Below are 23,237 nucleotides of genomic sequence, written 5' to 3'. Positions count from 1 at the left end.
GGAGAATGACAAGGGAGAGTTAGTCTAACATTGTGGTTAACTGATAGTATTAGGATTTACTTAACCTTTAACCTAAAACTCATGGGAGTAAACAAGGAGACAACATCCCACTGTGACAGCCCAGGACTAAGAAAACAAAGCAAAAGACTCCTTTACCAATCAGAATAACAAATGTCACAACACAATATTCACTTAATATCCTGTTCCAGTGAGTGTCAGCATTTGGTACCAATAATTAGACTAGAGTTTCCAAAATATATCAGATGCATCCACTCATAAAACTTTCTGATTGTCAAAGTCACAGACAATACAATTCTGGAGTAGCTCTTTATCTCCCCATTATAAGTAACTTTCTCAGCAGGCATTTATTGACCATGGAAACCATAAGACCTAGTTACCAAATGTAAATCACTTAGATTTTTAGTTCAAAAACAACATGAAGGGGCACCCGGGTGGCTCAGTGGATTAAGCCACTGTCTTCGGCTCAGGTCATGATCTCAGTGTCATGGGATGGAGCCCCGCATTGGGCTCTCTGCTCAGCAGGGAGCCTGCTTCCCCCTCTCTCTCTGTCTGACTCTCTGCCTACTTGTGATCTCTCTCTGTCAAATAAATAAATAAAATCTTTAAAAAAGAAAAAAAACATGAATAAGGGACTGCTGATATTCTCAGTACTCAACTGCATTAAAATCACTCTTTCTTCATAGACTTCTAGATGACCTTCAAATCCATGTCCTTTTCTGACTTTCCTTGACATAATACTGTTTTCAGCATTCATCTTTCAAACAGTCTAATCTATACTAATTTTATAATTGGGTGGTTTCAAAGTTTAACAAAAGAACCCAACCTGATAACATCCTGAACTTTGTGGATGACATATTTCAATACAAGTTTAAGCAGCAATGATAAGGAAATTTATTAGGTCATTCCCTCAAATCCTGGGATTAGTGAGTTTTCAAAAATAAATTCTACTTTGCAAGACTTTGCATGGACAGCTTGACTCACTTAATCCTTGGAAAATTTGCTCTTTGTTCCCTTTTAGAACTGGCCAGGGCATTGTAGAATATGTGGTTGCTTAATGTTATTGAAAGACGGTGCCTGGGTGGCTCAGTGGGTTAAAGCCTCTGCCTACAGCTCAGGTCATGATCCCAGGATTCCTGGGATCGAGCCCCGCATTGGGCTCTCTGCTCAGCAGGAGCCTGCTTCCTCTTCTCTCCCTCTGCCTGCCTGTCTGCCTACTTGAGATCTCTGTCAAATAAATAAAATCTTAAAAAAAAAAAAAAAAGAAAGAAAGAAAGAGCTGTCTGTCTCTGCTGGTGTGTTTTATTGCCCATAACACCCACTTTGGCAATCATTTCTTTCGATTTTGATATTGTCTTCTTAAAATTTGTATATTGCCATTGGTAGGTATGAAGGTTTTATTTCCAAAAAAAAGCCACACAAATAGTTTTTGGTCTCAAATGCTCTTCCAGAATCTTACAGCTGTTTATCAGGAAGTGGAGCCTATTTTCCCTACCTGTGAACAGGATTAGGCACTTGGCCAATACAGAACAACAGAAGGAATGTGGCATGATTTCTGAAACTAGTTCATATGGACCAGATGGCTTCTGCCTACTCTCTTTCTCTATCTCTCTTTCTCTGTCTGTCTATGTGCTTGCCCTTGGAACCCAGCCACCCTGCTATAAGAAAGCCCAGCAGCCATATGGAAAGGTCACATGCAAGTATTCTGGCCATAGCCAAAGCTGAAGTCCCAGACAGCATCAAGGATACACAGGTGAGTGAATGAGTGAGTGAATGACCCTTCACAGAATTCCAGCTATCAGTCTTCAAACCACTCTAGTCTATTCTGAGTGTGGATTTGTTAGTAAGTAAATGGGATCACTCTTCTAAGTCACTTGGCTTTGAGGTAGTTGCTGTTGTTGATGATGTTTTTCTTCTTGTTGTTGTTTAATGTAACCATATGTAACCAATGGGAATAACACATCAATATTGGTACAGGTTAATTTTTCAGATTACCTAGCCACTTTGTGGTAGATATAAGGACAATGAGGGATTACAACATGAAAAGAAAGAGGAAGAAGAGAGATAATATATCTAAAGCAAAACTTTTTCTGCTTCTGTTGAGAACTAAACTTTAAAACTGTTAAAACACAGGGGAAAACTTCATAACATTGGGTTTGGCAATGATTTCTTGGATATGACACCAAAAGCATAGGCAACAAAAGAAAAAAAATAGAAAGTTGGATTGCATCAAAATTAAAACTTTTGTGCAAAAAAGGTACTATCAACAGAATGAAAATGCAACCTATGGAATGGGAGAAAATGTTTGCCAACCCTATATATATAATAAGGAGTTAATATCCAAAATATATAAAGAATACGTACAACTCAACAACAACAACCTGTTTAAAAAATGGGCATAGAGGGGCACCTGGGTGGCTCAGTGGGTTAAGCCTCTGCCTTCGGCTCGGGTCAAGATTCGGGGACCTGGGATTGAGCCCCACATTGGGCTCTCTGCTCAGCAGGGAAGCCTGCTTTCCCCTCTCTCTGTCTGCCTGCCTCTCTGCCTACTTGTGATCTCTGTCTGTCAAATAAATAAATAAAATCTTTAAAAAAAATAAATTTTAAAATGGGCATAGGATTTGAATAGATATTTTTCCAAAGAACATACACAAATGGCTAATAAGAATGTGACAAAACAATCAGAACACAACATTCTGAAAAGAATGGGTGTTATTACTTTTAGGCAGAAGAGAGAATGGGTGCTCAGACAAGTTAGTAATGTTTCCAACATCACACATCTAGAGCTAGCCTAAATCCAAAGAGGTTTAAGGACAGACTACACTCTGCTAAGAAGAGCTTCTTGGGATCCCAGATCATGTATTTTGTTTCTGTGTGTCCAGACCTAGGTCTTAGAAGACACCTAATAAGCATTAGTTGAATTAAAAAGAAGGAAAAAAAAAAACATAAAAGGACACCTGCATCACTAATCATTAGAAAAATGCAAATTAAAACCACAGAAATAATGTTTCACACCCATTAGGTTAGCTATTGCCAAAAAAAGAAAAATAAATTAGAAAGCGCTGGCAAGAATGTGTAGAAATTAGAACATTGTGCAATGTTGGTGGGAATGTAAAATGGTGCAACCACTATAGAAAATAGTATAGCACTTCCTCAAAGAAATTAAAACTAGAATTACAATATGATCCAGTAATCCCACTTTGATATACCCAAAATATTTGAAAGCAGGTTATCAAAGAGACATTTGTATACCAACATTCATGGCATTATTCACAAAAGCCAAAATATGGAAACAACCCAAGTATCCTTTGATTGATATTTTCCATGATTAAAAAAAAAAATGGCCAAAGGATTTTCCAAATAAGATATTAAAATGACCAACAAGCACATGAAAAGATGCTCTACATTATTAGTCATTACACAAATGCAGAACAAAATGATGAGGTAACACATCATAGCCACTAGGATGGCAATCATCAACAGCAGATAATTACAAGTGTTGACAAGGATGTGGAGCAACTGGAACCCTCATGCATAGTTGGTGCAAAGGTACATGGTGCACTTACTTTGGAAAACAGCTTGGCAATTACTTAAAATGTTAAATTCAGAGCAGCCATATGACCTATCAATACCACTGCTAATACCCCACAGAAATAAAAATATATACAAAAGGGAAACATGTGCATGAATGTAGCATTATTCATAACAACTAAAAAGCAGAAACAACCCTGTCGTGGAGAGAACATGCTCCCCTATATTCATATGTTGAGGCCCTAAACCCCAATGTGATGGAATTTGGGGGGGGGTCTGTAGATGATAATCAGATTTGGATGAGGGTGGGGCCCACTTGCTAGGACTAGAGAGCTCTCCTTCTATATTCCCAACCCATGGGACCCGCTTCCCCCCTGCTATGTGAAGATAGAGCCAAAAGGTGGCTATATGTGCACCAGAAAGAGGGCTCTCACCAGGAACCAAATCTGCCAGCAGATCTTGGATTCCCCAGACTCCACAACTGTGGAGAAAGGACAGATTTTGTTCCACAGTAGATGTGTCATTTGTTGTGATACCAATAAGATGTCCCTACTAATTCCACTGTTTAAAAAAGAAAATGAAAATCTGGAGTAGCAATAATTAATTCATAGCCCAAAAGGGGATCTTAACATCAAACCCCTTGCTAGCAATTTCATAACATGTTCTTACCCTACTTTAAGTACTTATTGTTAAAGGTGGGTTTTTGTTTTTTTTTAAGATTTTATTTATTTGACAGAGATCACAAGTAGGCAGAAAGAAAGAGGGGGTAAGCAGGCTCTCCACTGAGCAGAGAGCCTGATGCGGGGCTTGATCCCAGGACCCCGGGATCATGACCCGAGCCAAAGGCAGAGGCTCTAACCCAGGCACCCCTAAAGGTTTTTTGAGTTAGAGAATATCACAATAAGCTAGCCCTTAATTTCTCAAGCTAATCCAAAAGTTATTATGAAATGACCATCTAAAAATTAAAAATAGTGATGTCTAAGACAGTGAGTTCAATTGAACAGACCAAAGTATAATTGAATAAAAAAATTCTGAACTTGGATTTCAGGTGTGGATAAAACATCATTCTTTTGTTCAGGTACTTCAAACCATTTCATAAGTACATGCCATCAAGAAAGCATTTCTGGAGGGGCCCCTGGGTGGCTCAGTCAGTTAAGCTTCTGGCTCTTGATCTCAGCTTGGATCTTGATCTCAGAGTCATGAGTTCAAGCCCTATGTGGGGCTCATGCCCAGCAGGGAGATTACTTTAAAAAAAAGGGGGGGGGAAGGAAAGCATTTCTGGAGAAGTAATTTCAGCAGGGAATGTGAGATGTGTGATAAGGGAAAATAGAAGAATGCAAAGTTAACCACAAGCAGGTGACCATCTCTGACTTTACTGCCCTCTCCAAGAAAATATGGATCACAACCTATTCTGAACTAAACCATGTCCCCCTTAAAATTCACTATCACTATATTTAGAAATAGGGCCTTTAAAGAGAGAAAGTTGAATGAGGTCCTAAGGATATGACCCTAAACCAATATGACTGTTGTCATTAGAAGAAAAGGAAGAGGGGTGCCTATCTGGCTCAGACAGTAGAGCATGTGACTCTTGATCTCAGTGTCATGAGTTCAAACCCACGGTGGGTGTGAGGCCTATTTAATTAAAAGAAGAAGAAGAAGAGATATCAGCAAGATGGGAGCACACAGAAAAGTCCATGTGAAGGTACAGCAAGAAGGTGGCCATCTGTAGAGCAAGGAGAGGGCTTAGGAGAGTCCAAACCTGCTGACACCTTCCTCTTGGATTTCAGCCTCCAAAGTATGAGAAAATTAGTTTCTGTCATTTAAGCAACTCAGTCTGTGGTATTTTCTTATGGCAGCCTAAAAAATCAGATTTTTTGTCCTGAAAATCTGACAAGGATTCTAGGAAGCATAGATGAGAAAATACATGTGAAATTCCTTTGTCAATGATGAAGTGTACTAAAAACAGAAGACGCCATTACCTCTTGATTGGAATCATCACTCACTTTCCTACTAAGGGAATGTTCACTGAAGGAAAATGTTTAACAGAAGAAAGTCTAAAGAAAAACCTAAAATATTGGTTTATGTTTATTTGACTTACATTAAGCCAACTCCTCCCAGTTTTTTAAGCTCTTTTATCTGGCATATTAGGAGATAAATTCCTAGTTCAAGGTTAAAACAATTGGAAGACTAACTTACTATTAGAAGTAATGAAGGGTAAAGTCTTGATAACATTGCTCAGTTTAAATATACTTAGTCACTGATGTCAGCAGTGCTCAGGGTTATAATTTATCTCTCAGAAGGTTACTTATATCTACAGATAATAAAATAATATCTAACACTTACTGAGCTCTTACATGTTCCCTTTCCATGTATTAGTTCAATTAATCCTCACAACTTTTGACATGCTATTAAAAAAAGTACCAAGGCCATGAACAAGTAAGGAGGGAAAGTGAGACCCAGACTGCAGCGTGACCCTTGGTGTCTCAACCAAACCTCAGTTTTTGATTATTAGAAATTCTTCTACTAGGATTGGCAAGGATTGGCAGGAAATGTCTTTTTTTTTTTTTTTTTAAGATTTACTTATTTATTTCAGAGAGGAGGGGAAGGTCAGAGGGAGAGAGAAAATCTCAAGCGGACTCTGCACAGAGACCAGAGTCTGACACAGGGCTCAATCTCATGACCCTGAGATCATGACATGAACCAAAATCAAGAGTCAGACGCTCAACCAACTGAGCCACCCAGGTGCCCTGGCAGGAACTGTCTTAAAGAAAGATCTGTATCAATGCTATTTGGCAGTATTATTTACCACATCCGAGTAGTTTCACACTCACATACACTGTATTTATGGTTACAGGATGTAAACATATGTATATTTCCATTAAAAATAGAAACACCCATAATGTGCCTGAAGTTAGTATTCTAGTTGAACGAAATCTATGCACGGGTGGCTTCCAACAAAAAGCTAGATATTTTAGAAGCCATTAGCAAATTGAAGCTTTGTTCTGTCATATTTTAACTACACATGAGCACATAAAATGCATGTTTTTATTCATTACACTTACTTCAACACTGATATAAAGCTCCTAAACTTGACAAGCCAAAATATTTTAAATCAAGAAGAGAGTCCTTTAGGGGCAGCGGGTGGGAGGTTGGGGGAACCAGGTGGTGGGTATTGGGGAGGGCACATAGTGCATGGAGCACTGGGTGTGGTGCAAAAACAATGAATACTGTTACGCTGAAAAGAAATTAAAAAAAAAAAAGAAGAGAGTCCTTTAAATAATTTCAAACTGGAAATTATGAACATAAAATAGCTATAGAAAAGATACACATGCATAAAGCATTTAGTGATGTTTCTTCACATCTAGTTAGAGAATTTCAAGCTTGCTAAGTGCATAGAATCTCTGCTCCTGTTGTTCACTCCCATTGTAATCTGTGAGTATTTGACTAGAAGCTTCTATAACAATACAGCTGACCGAATGTAAATTGACTGGTGTCATAGGAGGCTTTAGATTGTTCCAGTAGTCAGATGGTTCTTTTTCTCTGCTGACTTTTCCCTGTCATTATTTAAACATGTGCAAATCTAGCTTGTCTTTGAAAAACAAAATATCTCTCTCAATATCATATGTACCCTCTGCCCACTGCCTGCACCCCTCACAGTCAAGCTCCCTGCAGGAATGCTTTATATATCCATTGCTTTCTTTTTCTCTCTTTCTTGTTCATACATCATTTTATCCTATTTACACCATCAAGCAATTGTGCTCCCTCTGTCCTGGAAACACTTGATTCCTGTACTACATCCTCTCCTGTATCTCTTGTCTTGGATTTACTCCCACAACTCAAATCATCTCCCTATATTCTGATGAGTCCCAAAGCAATCTGCAATACCAAAGGTTTCTCTGGGTGCCTTTCAAACATCACTACCTAAAAGTCCCTCAGGCATCACTAGCTCAAAAATTTCCCTGACAAACCTGGTCTTTTTCCTCTATTCCCAGATCTGAGCATATGAACAGAATCTCTATTCAACCTATTGCTTAAACCAGAAATCTGAACATCATTATTGACTCTTCCTTCTTCCTGATCCCCTAACCAATCAAATCTAATCAGTCTCCACAATCCATCAGCTGTACCCCAAAATGTCCCTTGTATCCATCTCCTTCTTTCCATTCCCACTCTTATTCCCTCAGCTTAATCTTGTCACTTTTGTCCTAGGTTAAGGCAATGGTCTTTCAATTATTCTTGCCAACTCTACTGTTGGCCTCTTCACAGTCTTCAATGCATTTGCCCAGTGGTCAGTCTAAATTACAGTTCAAATGTAATTTAGCAATCCATTAAGTTCCATGGTTGGTTCCCCAAAACCTATAGAATAAACTCCAAAAAATTCCAAGAATAGTATAATGGTCTATGTGGCCCTTTCGAATGAACAACTGCTTCTCTCCCTACCTCATTGTTAGATACCACCACGCCCACCCAACAACCTCCATGCTTTAGCCAGAGTAATTTATATTCCATTTATAGAATCAACTCACTCTCTCTTTCCTCTGTGCTTTTCCACATACCGTTAGTTTTGTCTGGAATGCCTTTTGCACCAGCCTATTCAGCTGACTAAATCTTTCAAAATTCAGATCAGGAGTTTGAGTGAAGAAGATAAAGAAACGAGGAACATGGTAACATAAAGCATAGAAGGCCCTGACCAATCTAAGACTAATGTAGGGAACAAAAGTTCCGACCTATGACATAACCTTATTCTAGCATAGTGCAACAGAACGAAAATGCAAGATTAGAAAATGAAATAATACTTCATTTTCCAAATCTCAACTCCGACAAAAGCATTTGTGTAGAGGTGTACATGTGTGCGCATGCGCTTTTGGGAAGAAAGAGTAGCAGCCTAGGAAGAAACCTGAATAAGTTTGGTAACTGTTATCCCTCCCCATTCCCACCCTCTCCTACCAAAGCAGCAGACCACAGAAAACCACCCCCCTGCCCTAGTGCAGCCTTCAGACTAAAGACGGGCACTTGGATGACAATGACCCAGCTTATCCTTTCGACCCCTTACCTTCACAGAGAATAATAAGCAATGCATCCTTTGGTCTAAAGTGATAATATTTTTAGTCTGGGACTACAAAATATAAAATATTTTTAGTCTGGTCATCATCAAGACAGCATGGTACTGGCACAAAAACAGACACATAGATCAATGGAACAGAATAGAGAGCCTAGAAATAGACTCTCAACTCTATGGTCAACTAATCTTTGACAAAGCAGGAAAGAATGTCCAGTGGAAAAAAGACAGTCTCTTCAATGAATGGTGTTGGGAAAATTGGACAGCCACGTGCAGAAAAATGAAATTGGACCATTTCCTTACACCACACACAAAAATAGACTCAAAATGGATGAAGGACCTCAATGTGAGAAAGGAATCCATCAAAATCCTTGAGGAGAACACAGGCAGCACCTCTTCAACCTCAGCCACAGCAACATCTTCCTAGGAACATCGCCAAGGGCAAGGGAAGCAAGGGCAAAAATGAACTATTGGGATTTCATCAAGATCAAAAGCTTTTGCACAGCAAAGGAAACAGTTAACAAAATCAAAAGACAACTGACAGAATGGGAGAAGATATTTGCAAGCAACATATCAGATAAAGGACTAGTGTCCAAAATCTATAAAGAACTTAGCAAACTCAACACCCAAAGAACAAATAATCCAATCAAGAAATGGGCAGAGGACGTGAACAGACATTTCTGCAAAGAAGACATCCAGATGGCCAACAGACACATGAAAAAGTGCTCCATATCACTTGGCATCAGGGAAATACAAATCAAAACCACAATGAGGTATCACCTCACACCAGTCAGAGTGGCTAAAATCAACAAGTCAGGAAATGACAGATGCTGGCGAGGATGCGGAGAAAGGGGAACCCTCCTACACTGTTGGTGGGAATGCAAGCTGGTGCAACCACTCTGGAAAACAGCATGGAGGTTCCTCAAAATGTTGAAAATAGAACTGCCCTATGACCCAGCAATTGCACTACTGGGTATTTACCCTAAAGATACAAACGTAGTGATCCGAAGGGGCATGTGCACCCAAATGTTTATAGAAGCAATGTCCACAATAGCCAAACTAGGGAAAGAACCTAGATGTCCATCAACAGATGAATGGATAAAGAAGATGTGGTATATATACACAATGGAATACTATGCGGCCATCAAAAGAAATGAAATCTTGCCATTTGCGACAACATGGATGGAACTAGAGCATATCATGCTTAGCGAAATAAGTCAAGCAGAGAAAGACAACTATCATATGATCTCCCTGATATGAGGAGGTGGTGATGCAACATGGGGGCTTAAGTGGGTAGGAGAAGAATAAATGAAACAAGATGGGATTGGGAAGGAGACAAACCATAAGTGACTCTTAATCTCACAAAACAAACTGAGGGTTGCTGGGGGGAGGGGGGTTGGGAGAAGGGGGGTGGGGTTATGGACATTGGGGAGGGTATGTGCTTTGGTGAGTGCTGTGAAGTGTGTAAACCTGGCGATTCTCAGACCTGTACCCCTGGGGATAAAAATATATGTTTATAAAAAAATAAAAAATTAAAAAAATATATTTTTAGTCTGTTACTTCCAATGTCCTCAATAAATATTTGTTGAATGGTCAAAGTAAATAGGCAACGTGGTCAAAATGTTGTTAGGAGTGAAGCTGGGTAAGGAGCTTGAAATGTTCCAACATAAAAGCTTATTTTTAGGGGCGCCTGGGTGGCTCAGTGGGTTAAGCCACTGCCTTCGGCTCAGGTCATGATCTCAGGGTCCTGGGATCGAGTCCCGCATCGGGCTCTCTGCTCTGCAGGGAGCCTGCTTCCTCCTCTCTCTCTCTCTGCCTGCCTCTCTGCCTACTTGTGATCTCTCTCTGTCAAATAAATAAATAAAATCTTTAAAAAAAAAAAAAAAGCTTATTTTTAAAAGCAGTAAAATCCAAATTCAAGTTATGTTAAAGTATAGTTAGTTAACAGTACATGGTAGCTACCTACCAAACGTGAAATATATAGGATATCCCTCACTTCTGAATAATATATAACCATAACATCAGAATTGTAAGAGAACTAAGCAAGATCATGTGCATTTAAGCTCAGCATGCACCCTGCTGTGTGGGAAGCATACAATACAAACTCTTTTTATTACTGGCTGATCTTGGCTTTGAGGCCTGCACTCTACAGAGTGTAAGTCAGTGGACTAAATGCTAGCAGAAGATCTTCTCCAAATGTTTCCCTGTGCCTTTACGTGGCAGTGGTACTTGACAAAGTATAGTTTTGCATTGAACATAGTGAAAGCTCAATTAGTTGGAAGGGGTTACCTTACCAAAATAGTTAAATTCTCTGAATAGCAAGACATACCTGACAGTACTAATCTCTTTTCTATAATCCTTCTCCCTGCCTCCCCACCACCACCCAGACATACATAATGGGGCTAATAAAGACTCAAAAAAGCCACTGCCAAGCAAGCTCTCTTCATATGAGCAAGACTGAGCAGCTATTCTAGCGAACAGCTGGAGAGGTGGAAGGGGTTGTAGTTACTAGTTCCAGGAAGGATCAGAAAGCAGAGAGGAAGGTACTCAGCTGAAATCCTTTTGATCCTCGCTTCGTCACAATTGGAAAAATCAACATACAAAAATTCCGGACATTTGTCAGGGAGCATAAACAGAGGGTAAGGTACAAAACCTCCTCAGTCTGCAGGATGGAGTCAGAACCAATTGGGAATTTCCCTGTAAGTCAGGGCAGCATTTGACACAGGACCACTGTTATACATGCTTGTTATAATTTTTGTTGCTCAAAGGCACTTCTACAGTCTACACTGTAGAGAATATGATTAAATCTTCCTGTGACTGCCTGGGATTCTTGCCCAGTCTCAAGGCCATTATTCTGAGCTTTGGTTCTTGCTACACTTAACTGTTGACAGAGAAGGAAGTATGAAGATGGCAGTCCCATATATCCTTAAGCCTCAGAAATACCTGAGAAGACAGTCATTTGAAATATTCCTGAAACTCATTACTAAATCTACTCATCTTTACAGATAATTTCATAGCTAATGAATGGTTCATTTTCTTTCTCTTACCAGAGTACATCCTTGAGTCTTACATTTGCACATTTTTCTAATTAGGTCTTTTCAGTTATTTAAGTGATAATCTGTAGACTAATCTTATGGAATAAAAATGACAGTGGAGGTAAAGGGAGGAAGAGGTCAGGAATGCCCATTTGACTTGATTTATATTTAATCAATGTTTCTTTAGAGCTATTGAAACAGTTACTTTCATGTGGGGAAATTTCAGATTTTAAAAAATAATAACACGGGGCACCTGGGTGGCTCAGTGGGTTAAGCCGCTGCCTTCGGCTCAGGTCATGATCTCAGGGTCCTGGGATCGAGCCCCGCATTGGGCTCTCTGCTCAGCAGGGAGCCTGCTTCCCTCTCTCTCTCTCTTTCTGCCTCTCCATCTACTTGTGATTTCTCTCTGTCAAATAAATAAATAAAATCTTTAAAAATTATATAATAATAATAATAATATCTGGGGTGCCTGGGTGGCTCAGTGGGTTGGGCCTCTGTCTTCAACTCAGATCATGATCTCAGGGTGCTGGGATTGAGCCCCACATTGGGTTCTCTGCTCAGCGGGGAGCCTGCTTCCCTCTCTCTCTCTCTGCCTGCCTCTCTGCCTACTTGTGATATCTCTCTGTCAAATAAATAAATAAAATCTCTAAAAAAATAATAATAATGACATCCCAATGTGAGAGAAACATTTTTATTACATAAACACTGATATACTACCTAAAGCCTCACATGAAAATTTCAAGTATAAAAGATGTAGAAATTAATACATGCAATTTAGATACTTTAATTAGTTTTAACTAAACAATTCTAATACTCTGATTCTGGGCTGAGAAGGCTAAATCTGACAATTGAGAAAACCCAATCAAATGTATGTTTAAGTAAGACATTTCAAAAGAAACGTTAGTAATTTAATGATAAAGGCTACCATTTAGCAAGTATTTACTGTGTTCTGGGCAGAATGCCTACCTCTTTATGTACTTTGCTTTTTATTTAATTCTCTCAATAACTCTATGAATAGGGTACTTTGACTTGCCAATTTTGAGAAAAGAATGGAAACCAATGTGATTTAATAACTTGCTAAAAGCCACATAGCCAGTTAGTAGCCTATGATTTGAAAATAAGTTTTATTCCAAAGTCTATGTGTTTATAATGTTCAAAAGACTACATCTTCCACCAGGACAGCAACTAATATATTTTGTTCTCCATGGCACATATTATGTGTTCAATACATATTAGTAAATGAGTGTGTGTATATATATATAGAGAGAGAGAGAGAGACACGTATATTCTTAATTCTGTAACTAAAAATCAAAAGAGAAACATGTACATTTGTAAACTCCCACATTATTGTAGTGAGTACTTTTTAAATGTTTTAAATTGTCCATTTATATTCATTATGTAAGTTTGTTTTCAAGGAGGAGCTAGGCCCCTTCACTATTTAAAAAGCTGAATTTTGTCAACTAAACTGATTTTGTGGCTGAAGTGCTATTTTCAGGTATTAACTTTTCTCCTTGGTTTTCCTTCCCCTTTCCTGTCCACAACTCTGACCCCATTTGGGGACTTGGTTCTGTGACACTGCCTCAAGAAAATACACCTCAGAAAAAACAGGAGAGGTACCAGCAAATCTTTCAAATTTTCACTTTTTACAGCTCAGACAGCCACTAACAAGGAAGAAGTCATGATAACAGAGACATCCAAGTAGAGTTCATTAGAACTGATAACTGACTCTTTGCTCACCAGTCCTCAGGCCCTTTTAACGTTGACCCTTCTCATTTGTGACAGTGAGGGGGAGATAGAGTGGGAGGGAGTCCAAGAAGGCTTCGGGCTACTTATTTTCCCACCAATATGGCATGGGCTCACTTCACAAAATCTGTGGACTTAAAGTTACTACGAATATTTACCCATGTACTTTCCTCTTCAGTCAACCACACACCTTCTGTTTTAAGCAATTACAAAAACTACCAACTTTTCTCTTTCAGTTTGCTCAAAAATAAAACTCAGAAAATTGGTAAAGATCAAGAATTTACCCAGCCCAACTCCATTCTTTGATAAATCATACCAAAGTAAAATAAGGCAAGACTCAATTGATTTCCAAGCTCACAAGGAGAAATCTATGAAATTTAATACAACAACGCATAGAAAAATTCACCTCTTCACGTGTAATGAAAAACCAAGGCTTTACTTTGTGTTTTGTAAATAGGCCACTGTATTTTTACAAAGAGGAGGCCAAACAATTCTACTAAACCGCAGAAACAAAAGCTCCCAGTCCATTCTGGAATGATATCCTGACCAATCCGGCTGCTAGAAGAGACCTGAGCCGGGGACAGGGTTCGTGCAGCATTTAGTTCGACCTCCTCTTCATTGAAGACACTTAGGGAAATTCTCCAATGAGAGACGATTAGAGGTAGGGGGCGTGGTTTCAAGGGGCGGAGAATTTGTCCCAGGAAAATGGGAAGTGTGTGCTGATTGGCTGGACTTCTTCCCTCCCAGACCAGCCCTCTTTGGACCAATGAGGCCATCCATCAAAAGAAATAACCAATCAGGGGTTAAAATTCCCCCCCTTTCCTTCCCACCAGGGGAAAGCCCCGCCCTCCAATATATTACTCAGGCTCTGGGGAGCGTCCCCTTCGCCTCCGAGCTGACCCTGTCGTGGGCAGTGTCGTCTGGGCGGCGCTGCGGAGACCTCCACTCAGGACGGCTCCCCCTCCCCGGGCCTCTCCCCTCTTACCCGCGAGTCCCCTCACCTCGTGGGCCTATCGGATCTGATATCGTGGGGTGAGGTGAGAGCAGGCCCGGGGAGGGTGGTTACCGCTGAAGAGCCGTAGTCGCGGTCAAGGTGAGCTGGGACTTCGGGTTGACTTCGTGGTGCGGCTAGGGAGCAGGGTTGGGGGCGTGGGGTGAGGGATAGGTCCGGCCCGCGCTCTTATTCTCGATTAACTCTCCCGTTGCTGTAAGCAACAAGTCCAGGCTAGTCCGAGCTTGGAGGGGCGGGGCCAGATCCGACCTCCTGAGAGTCTTACTGTCTGGTCTGCCCGGTCCCAGGGACCAGCCCAGGGACCAAAGAGTTGGACCCATAAAGTTAGAGGTACCTTATTTGCCCACCCCTTTCGTCTCGCAGCTTTAAAGATCCCCTTCCTACCTGTCTTTCACTTGGTGTGGGAGATATCCTTGTATCCGGGCCTTAGCTTGTGGCCGGGACATAGTAGCTGTGGAATACCGACTCTTACATTAATGAAACTCCCATGGACATTTTTGCAACCCAAATTAGCCTCCCGCCCTCACCATGTGTTCCCGGAGCACCCTTAAAGTTTCCCTTCCTGACACCAATAAAAGTTAACAATTCCTGGGCGCCGTGTGTCAAGCATTGTGCAAAACTCTACGTGAATCACGTTATTTAATTTTAACAGCCGTTCAGAGAAATACTGTTAACCTCGTTTTACAGACGTAGAAATAAATTATTACTGTCCAGCGTTTCTTAGGTACCTGTGTGCTAAGCACTATATATCTAGGTGATCTCATTTTTCCACACAAGGCTATGAGATACACAGTAGTAGTAACCTCATAGCCACTTTACAGATGAGGAAATAGGAATGAAGTAAAATTAACTAACATTAATAGTTCATGTTATGAATATATGGCAGACTAACATAGTACCATCTAATTTCAAAGTTTTTGGCACCCCATCTTACAGCATCTATATGCATTTATCTCTTGACAGTGAATGACCTGTACAACTATCTCTGAAGAGTTGCATTTTTCTTTTTTAAGGCAAGGCTCCTGTCCTCTAAGAACTCACAATTTAGAATGTGACCAACTGGTGGGGTGGGGTGTGGTGGGGTGGGGGTTGTAACAAATGGCCTTTTACAAGGACTTAGATTCACTAGGGGCATTGGGGAGGGGAGACTTGTGTTATAAAGCCCTTAGCATGATACAAGGCAGGAAGGGCTTTTCTTATGCTCCTTTCTGGGCCTTGTTCTATATATAGATGATAGAGGTACTGACAACAACTGACTCTCAGAAACTGCTACACCAGCTGAATGCCCTGTTGGAACAGGAGTCGAGATGTCAGCCAAAGGTCTGCGGCTTGAGACTAATTGAATCTGCACACGATAATGGCCTCAGAATGACTGCAAGGCTAAGGGACTTTGAAGTAAAAGATCTTCTCAGTCTAACTCAGTTCTTTGGCTTCGACACGGAGACATTTTCTCTAGCTGTGAATTTACTGGACAGATTCCTGTCCAAAATGAAGGTATGTTTAAAGCTACATTACAGAGTATTTCTTAGTTTTGCCTAGTGTGTTTTTGAGATGGAATTGCTGTAGCTTTGGGCTGATATTCATAAACTTGACGTTTTTTATTTTCAACAAGTAGCCAAAACATTTTGATGATTCTGTGCATTGATGAATACTCTTCCTTATAGTCAAGAATAATCCATCATTAGATTTAACTTCTGACATTGAAAAATAGTCTAATAGCAAATAATTGCAGACTCTGTCAGTATGAGAGTTGGCCGTTGTTGTTAAAATCCTTTTTGAGGGGCGCCTGGGTGGCTCAGTTGGTTAAGTGACTACCTTCTGCTCAGGTCGTGGTTCCAGAGTCCTGGGATGAGCCCTGCATTGGGCTTCCATTTCGCTGGGGAGGCTGCTTCTCCTTCTGACCTTCTCTGCTCTCATGCTCTCTCTCTCTCTCAAATAAGTAAAATCTTTGAAAAATAATAAAATTTTTTTTAAAGATTTTATATATTTATTGGACAGATAGAGATCACAAGTAGGCAGAGAGGCAGGCAGAGAGAGAGGGAGGGAAGCAGGCTCCCCACTGAGCAGAGAGCCCGATGCGGGACTCGATCCCAGGACCCTGAGATCATGACCTTAGCTGAAGGCAGCAGCTTAATCCACTGAGCCACCCAGGCGCCCAAAAATAATAAAATTTTAAAAATAAAATCCATCTTGATAGATTGGATGTTTTCATTTATCTACTGTTTAAGAAATGTGTTAGAGGCAGAATGCTAGATTGTGGCTAAGAATTGCAGGCTTTTGTGTTATTGGTGGGTTTTTTTCCTTCTTTTTTTGGATGCTCTGAACCACTTGGGTCAGTACAGTATATTTCTTAATCCAAGCATATATAAGATTCTTAATTATTTTAGCTTTAGGCCTATTCAGATCTTGCATAAGCTTGTCATTTTCAGCAAACGTTGGCATACAGTTGAGAAGAGAATATCTTCTGAAGGAGGAGCAATTATGTAATTATTCCCCTATCCTGGATAAGCAGGACATCCATGTAGCTAGCTTTCAGAGCTTGCTTAACTGTTAAAAATACATCTACCTTCTCTGTGCCTATGGTCATTAGTCAGTGAGATGATGTGACAATTGGAATGGAACTCCTCTTTTAGTCCTCAGTACCTGACACAATATGTCATATACAGAAGAAACTCCTTATTTGTTGAATTGGATGGTTCAAGAAACTTCTCAACAGACTAATTAAACTTTTATAGGCACCTTGTGCGAGCACTACCTTTGAATCTATAAATGTTGCACAGATTAATAATATATATCCGTCCCTTAAGTATATTACAATCTTATATGAAAATAGTATTTGTACCAGTAACTATCAAACAATGCAAGGCATGATAAGAAAGATAATTAAAACCCCTAAAGAGGAGTAAGTATGTTGCTGAACAGGTTCCAAGAAAAGGAGCATATAAACACTGGTAAAAGTTTCATTTAAGTTGGAATTTAGGATGGATAGAAGTTGGACTCTGTCACATTATAGATATTTAGGAAATATCTGGATATTTCCTAATATATGGATAAGAGTTTTACAGGCAGAGTATAAACAGTGTGTTCTAAAGTATTTAAAAACCATTTTATGTGTTATTACAAAGAATAGAGTCTGGAAAACACAACATCCTAGAAAGAAATTTTTGTGCATAATCCATGAGGAGTTTCAGTCCTTCTGTAAGCCTTTGACAAGTTAATTTATTTGGTCCAACGAGAATATAGTGCTTACAGTTCTACAATGATTTAGGAAGGAAAAAAAAAGAATTTCTGGGGCGCCTCTGCCTTCAGCTTAGGTCATGATCCCAGCGTCCTAGGATCGAGTCCTGCATCAGGCTCTCTGCTCAGCAGGGAGCCTGGTCCCAGCCACCCACCCTCTGCCTGCCTCTCCGCCTACTTGTGATCTCTGATAAATAAATAAAATCTTTTAAAAAAAAAAAAAGGAATTTCTTCGGGCTGAAGTCAAACATTATACTGAAACTTGGTCCACTTTCTCCAAAATTGGTTCCAAGTGGGTACATAGCATTGACAGGCTACAGTTAAGGTATGATTAGATCTCATTAAGTCCTTCACAATTGAGAACTACGTCTCAGAGATACAGTTGCATAATAATGGATCTGATTATCCTTTATGGTGGTTTTTGTTTGTGTGTGTGTGTGTGTGGTTTTTTTTGTTGTTTTTTTTTTTTAATTAAAATAAGCTAAAAACATGGGCTTACTGTCTTTTTAGGTACAGCCCAAGCACCTTGGGTGTGTTGGGCTGAGCTGCTTCTATTTGGCTGTTAAATCAATAGAAGAGGAAAGGAATGTCCCATTGGCAACTGACTTGATCCGAATAAGCCAGTATAGGTTCACGGTTTCAGATATGATGAGAATGGAAAAGATTGTATTGGAGAAGGTGTGTTGGAAAGTCAAAGCTACTACTGCCTTTCAGTTTCTGCAACTCTACTATTCACTCATTCAAGAGAACTTACCAATTGAAAGGTATGTAATCTTTGTTTTGACCAAAGGAGATTGGGAAATCAGACTGGTATTCTGGATATTGCATAAAATCAGTATCTTGGGATAATTCCAATCAAAATAAGTAAAATGGGGGGAGGGGTAAAATGACAGCTGCAGCTCCTTGGATTCCACTTAACTGTCCCGCAGAAGTAAGACTTTCAGTTGTCAACAGATTCTTGAAGTCTGTGAAGGCTAATTCTTGGGATTAAAGAACATTTCAACATTTTTTTATTACATTTTCCACTTATAGACTACTTAACTCATAGAACCTAGTAAGTAAGCACCTAACAGATTTATCAAAAAAGAACTTTAGTAGCTGCAGAAATACATTAAAATGAAAAGAAATAAAAGCTTGAGAGTTATGATATGGTACTTTGGGGGAGGAGTAGCAAATTATTTAAAATTCATGTACAGTATCTTTAAGAAGTTAATTCCCCTGAAGGAAGGGGAATTACTCAAATAATTTATTTTCTGTGATAAGTGTGCATAAACTTCGTTTTAAAATGATTTCAATGTCATTCTAAACATCTGTCTTTTGACTACACGTAAAATTATCTACATAAAATTAATCTCATTTTAATTTTCTTTTTAAAGAAGGAATAGCCTTAATTTTGAAAGACTAGAAGCTCAACTTAAGGCATGCCACTGCAGGATCATATTTTCTAAAGCAAAGGTAAATATTTTATAAAGACTAAACCTATTTATATACCTATTTTCTATTCAACACTTACTTTAGAATTTATCTCTTTTAGCCTTCTGTGTTGGCATTGTCTATCATTGCACTGGAGATCCAAGCACAGAAGTGTGTAGAGTTAACAGAAGGAATAGAATGTCTTCAGACACATTCCAAGGTATGTCAAGGTCATATCCTAAATGGTGTTAATAGCTGTAAAAGAAACTAAACCACTTGTACTATCTCCTGAAGTAAAATGAGATGTCATGTGTCTATTTGAAACTTGAGTAGCTTATCCTCAAATTTCTTTAACAAGGAAAGACACATGTTAGAAGACCACAATTTACTGCTTAGGTTAAATACTATAGGACTTTTTATTTTACAGAGAGAGAGAGAGAGATCAGGGATGGGGGTGGGGAGAGGGAAAGGAAAGAGAGAATCTCAAGCTGACTCCCCACTGAGCATGGAGCCTGACCAGGAGCTCGATTCCATAACTGTGAGATCATGGCCTAAGCTAAAATCAAGGTGGATCTTTAACCACCTGAGTCACCCAGGCCCCCCCATGTAGGACTTTTATTTTTATTAACTAATAAGTTTTTTTTTAATCTATGTACAGATAAATGGCAGAGATTTGACCTTCTGGCAAGAACTTGTATCCAAGTGTTTAACTGAATATTCATCTAACAAGTGTTCCAAACCAAATGTTCAGAAGTTGAAATGGATTGTTTCTGGACGTACTGCACGGCAACTGAAGCACAGTTACTACAGAATAACCCACCTTCCAACAATTCCGGAAATGGTCCCTTAATTGGTAAATGTGGTTCATAGTTACTCTCCATGTAAAGCAAATTTTATAATGCCATAGTTTTATTCTATAATTCAAGAATTTAAAATCTGAATTAATTTCAAAATAAGATCGAGTTAGAAGAGGCAAGGGGGGAAATGACTTCACTGATCTAATCAGTAATATTTTGAGGGCATTTGCTATATCTAAGACAGTACCCTAAGAATAAGGAATTATCCAACTTTTGAAATGTACATTAGCCACTTCATTAAATTATCACTTAGAAAATTACATCTTCCTTAAAAACCTAAATTTTAAAAGAAGCACTAAGACACTATTTTACATCATTTTGCTGTATGTATTCTCAAGTTTTGGCACATCTAAAGTTAACACAAGCCTGAGCAGGACAATACAACCAAAAGTTTGAACCATAAACGAACTGAGACTGTTAGCTTATGAGCAAAATCAGTATGAACTTGGATGTTAGAATTAATGTAATTTATGGCAAATAGTCTTCATATTGGGTATCTGCAAACTGCCAGGATATCTCCACACTATATTTGTATACCATTGCTACAGCATTTAGAATACTGGAAAGTAGTTATATGCATAAAAAATGAGTATCTCATCACTACCATAGGATATAAATTCTTGCCATGTGAATTTAACTGAGTGGTGATTTAAATTTTTCCTATTCAAACTGAATGTTAACACATCTACATATGACATGACTCTAAATCTTCGATTAAACAGTTCATTTTAAAAGTTAATATTTATGTTTGATAGAATTCTAATAACTTAATTTTTTGTTTGTTTAAATAGGATTGTTACAGCAACAAAAAGCTCTTCTCTGAAGCCTTTCTCCACAAGCCTTTCTCTGAGCAACAAAAAGCTCTTCTCTGAAGCCTTTCTCCACAAGCCTTTCTCTGAGCTATGGATTCCATAATGTTTTAACAGATTTAAGCTGTGAAGCCTCAGAACATCACAACTAGATTAGCATTGATGTTCTCAGATTTGGCAAAACTACCTAATTAATAAGCTGTAGGGGAATTAAAATAAATTTGAATTCATCTGTGAGGCATACAATTCAAAGCTAAGAGCATAAATGTGAAATGTTAATAACAAGCCTGGGAAGGTGAACTGTGAATCTTCATTTCTAACATTGACCCAACCTTCTATATTGGGTCAGTATATTGTATTTAGATGGTATTAAAAGTGGTAACCTAATTAAATTCTAAATTAGGAGGTAGACATCAAAACCAACATTTCACAAATGCACTTTTAAGGCTTAACAAGGGTCACTATTCAAGGCAGTGAAAATGGTTTCTTGGTACCTGTAGTGCAAGTAATAGATAATCCAGAGATTGAACTTTATTGATACATGGGAATTACACTTAAATTTGAAGGCATTTTATAAAAATAAAACTACAGGCCTAGTCATTTTGGCATACTAAGTTATCTTTAATATTTTTTCTAAAAAATAGGTAATGTTTGTGTCCATGATAATAATTACATATCTACTGCCTCCATCTAATCCCATCAAGAAAATTTGTTCTTATTGTGTGAGTAGTTCAAAATAACTTCACTCCAAAAATTTCCTGATTTAACACTCCAGAAACTTTTACTGAGGGATGTTTTTATAAAAACTGCTATTGCTTCTAATTTAGAATTTTTAAAGGAAGAGAATATACTTTCAATAATTGCCCCTCCTGTGCCAAAAGAAAGTCTTTGAAAATGTAAGTAGGCATCTTCATAATTATGAAGTTGCTAAGGTAGTATTCAAGATTTTCTATTAAGTCAGTGACTGTAAGGAGATCTACAGCATTAAAAGTGTTGTAGACAGTTACTCAGTGCAGCAAGTAGCCTGAGTCCATCCATAATGGCTGTACCCAGTTCTGACATCATGTTGTGGGTAAATGTGCACTAGAAAATAAACCAAAGAACCACAATATATCTTACAGTTTTGTGAACTGTGTTTTGTGAATAACTTCAATTTTCCCAAAAGGCTGATATATTTCAATAATTGACTACATCAATGTTAATTTTGAGTTGGCAGAGGTAGCCTAACCAACTACCATTATGTTTTGGTACTAAGGGATATACCTTTCAATAAAGTCATTGAAATGCATTCCTTTGCTGGATAGTTTTTGTTCTGATTGAACTGTTTTGGCAGTGTGATACCGGAACACGATAAAAAGCTATCTCCACCCAGTATATTTGAATTTAGCAGGAAGATGCATGATAGCAGAAACACAATCTCAATTAATAGTATGGCTATGACCTAACTGATACTTAACTTTCCAGTGGCTTTTCAGAAGACACAAGATGAGGACAAATATGTTTAAGATGCATTAAAAAGTTGGTGTTGATGCAGTATTGGTAATTTGTAGATTCATCACTACTACGGATATTCTCAATACAAATTCACCCTTACATTCTGCCCACCTGAAGTTCTATGCAAACTGTCCTACCTTAAAAGGTATCCCAGCAAGGTGTTGGTAATGACAGGTATTGTGTTAGTCAGCTTAGATTGGTAATTGGAATGGAAAAATAGGATTTTGAGGTGTTCATGTTCAGTTAAACTAAAATGGCAAAGTGAACACTGCAAAGAGTTAACTGAAATTTAAAAAAAAAAAAAGGAAAATTTCTTTTGCACTTGAGTAAGATTATATATACTTAATAATCCCTCTTTTCAGTGTAATTTTTTAAAGATTTTATTTATTTATTTGAGAAAGAGAGAGAGACAGTGAGAGAGAGCACGAGCGAGGAGAAGGTCAGAGAGTGAAGCAGACTCCCCATGGAGCTGGGAGCCTGATGCGGGACTTGATCCCGGGACTCCAGGATCACGCCCTGAGCCGAAGGCAGTCGTCCAACCAACTGAGCCACCCAGGCGTCCCTTCAGTGTAATTTTTTAAAAGGGCACCTGAACCTTAATGTTTCTAATCATGTGACATGCTATCTAAAACAACAGACAGATGCCTGGGTGGCGCAGTCAGTTGAGTATCTGACTCTCAGTTTTCATCCAGGTCATGATCTCAGTCTTGTGGGATCAAGCCCCACATCAGGCTCTGCACACAGCATGGGGAGATTTTCCCTCTCCCTCTGAACCCCCCTCCTTTTGCCCTCTTTCATCCTCAAATAAATCTTTAAAAAAAAAAAAAAAAAAAAACAGATACTTCTAGGACAGGTACCTAGCTGGCTCAGTCTGAAGAGCTTGCAACTCTTGATCTTGGAGGTCTTAAGTTGAAGCCCCATGTTGGGCATAGAGCTTACTTTAAAAAAAATAATAATAATTCTATAATATTTGTGATTAGCAATAATGGCTTTTTACTGTCAGGTACTACTGTCATGTTTTATATGAAT

General features: G+C 38.9%; 1 protein-coding gene across 1 annotated transcript; it reads left to right on the top strand.

Annotated features, from left to right (window-relative positions):
• The first annotated feature begins 14,252 nt into the window (after positions 1–14,252).
• Positions 14,253–22,002, top strand: CCNG1 (cyclin G1). The gene is made up of 7 exons (XM_044230077.1): positions 14,253–14,479; positions 15,629–15,892; positions 18,146–18,399; positions 19,012–19,090; positions 19,170–19,268; positions 19,707–19,901; positions 20,697–22,002. Exons 2-6 carry the CDS (start codon positions 15,629–15,631, stop codon positions 19,896–19,898), a joined length of 888 nt encoding a protein of 295 aa, XP_044086012.1. The 5' UTR covers positions 14,253–14,479; the 3' UTR covers positions 19,899–19,901; positions 20,697–22,002.
• Positions 22,003–23,237: the final 1,235 nt, after the last annotated feature.

The sequence above is a fragment of the Neovison vison genome, chromosome 1 (genome assembly GCF_020171115.1).
Source record: "Neovison vison isolate M4711 chromosome 1, ASM_NN_V1, whole genome shotgun sequence".
NCBI classification, from domain to species: Eukaryota; Metazoa; Chordata; class Mammalia; order Carnivora; family Mustelidae; genus Neogale; species Neogale vison.
The sequence above is the reverse complement of the archived record's forward strand: the minus strand, read 5'-3'. Positions and strand labels throughout refer to the sequence as shown.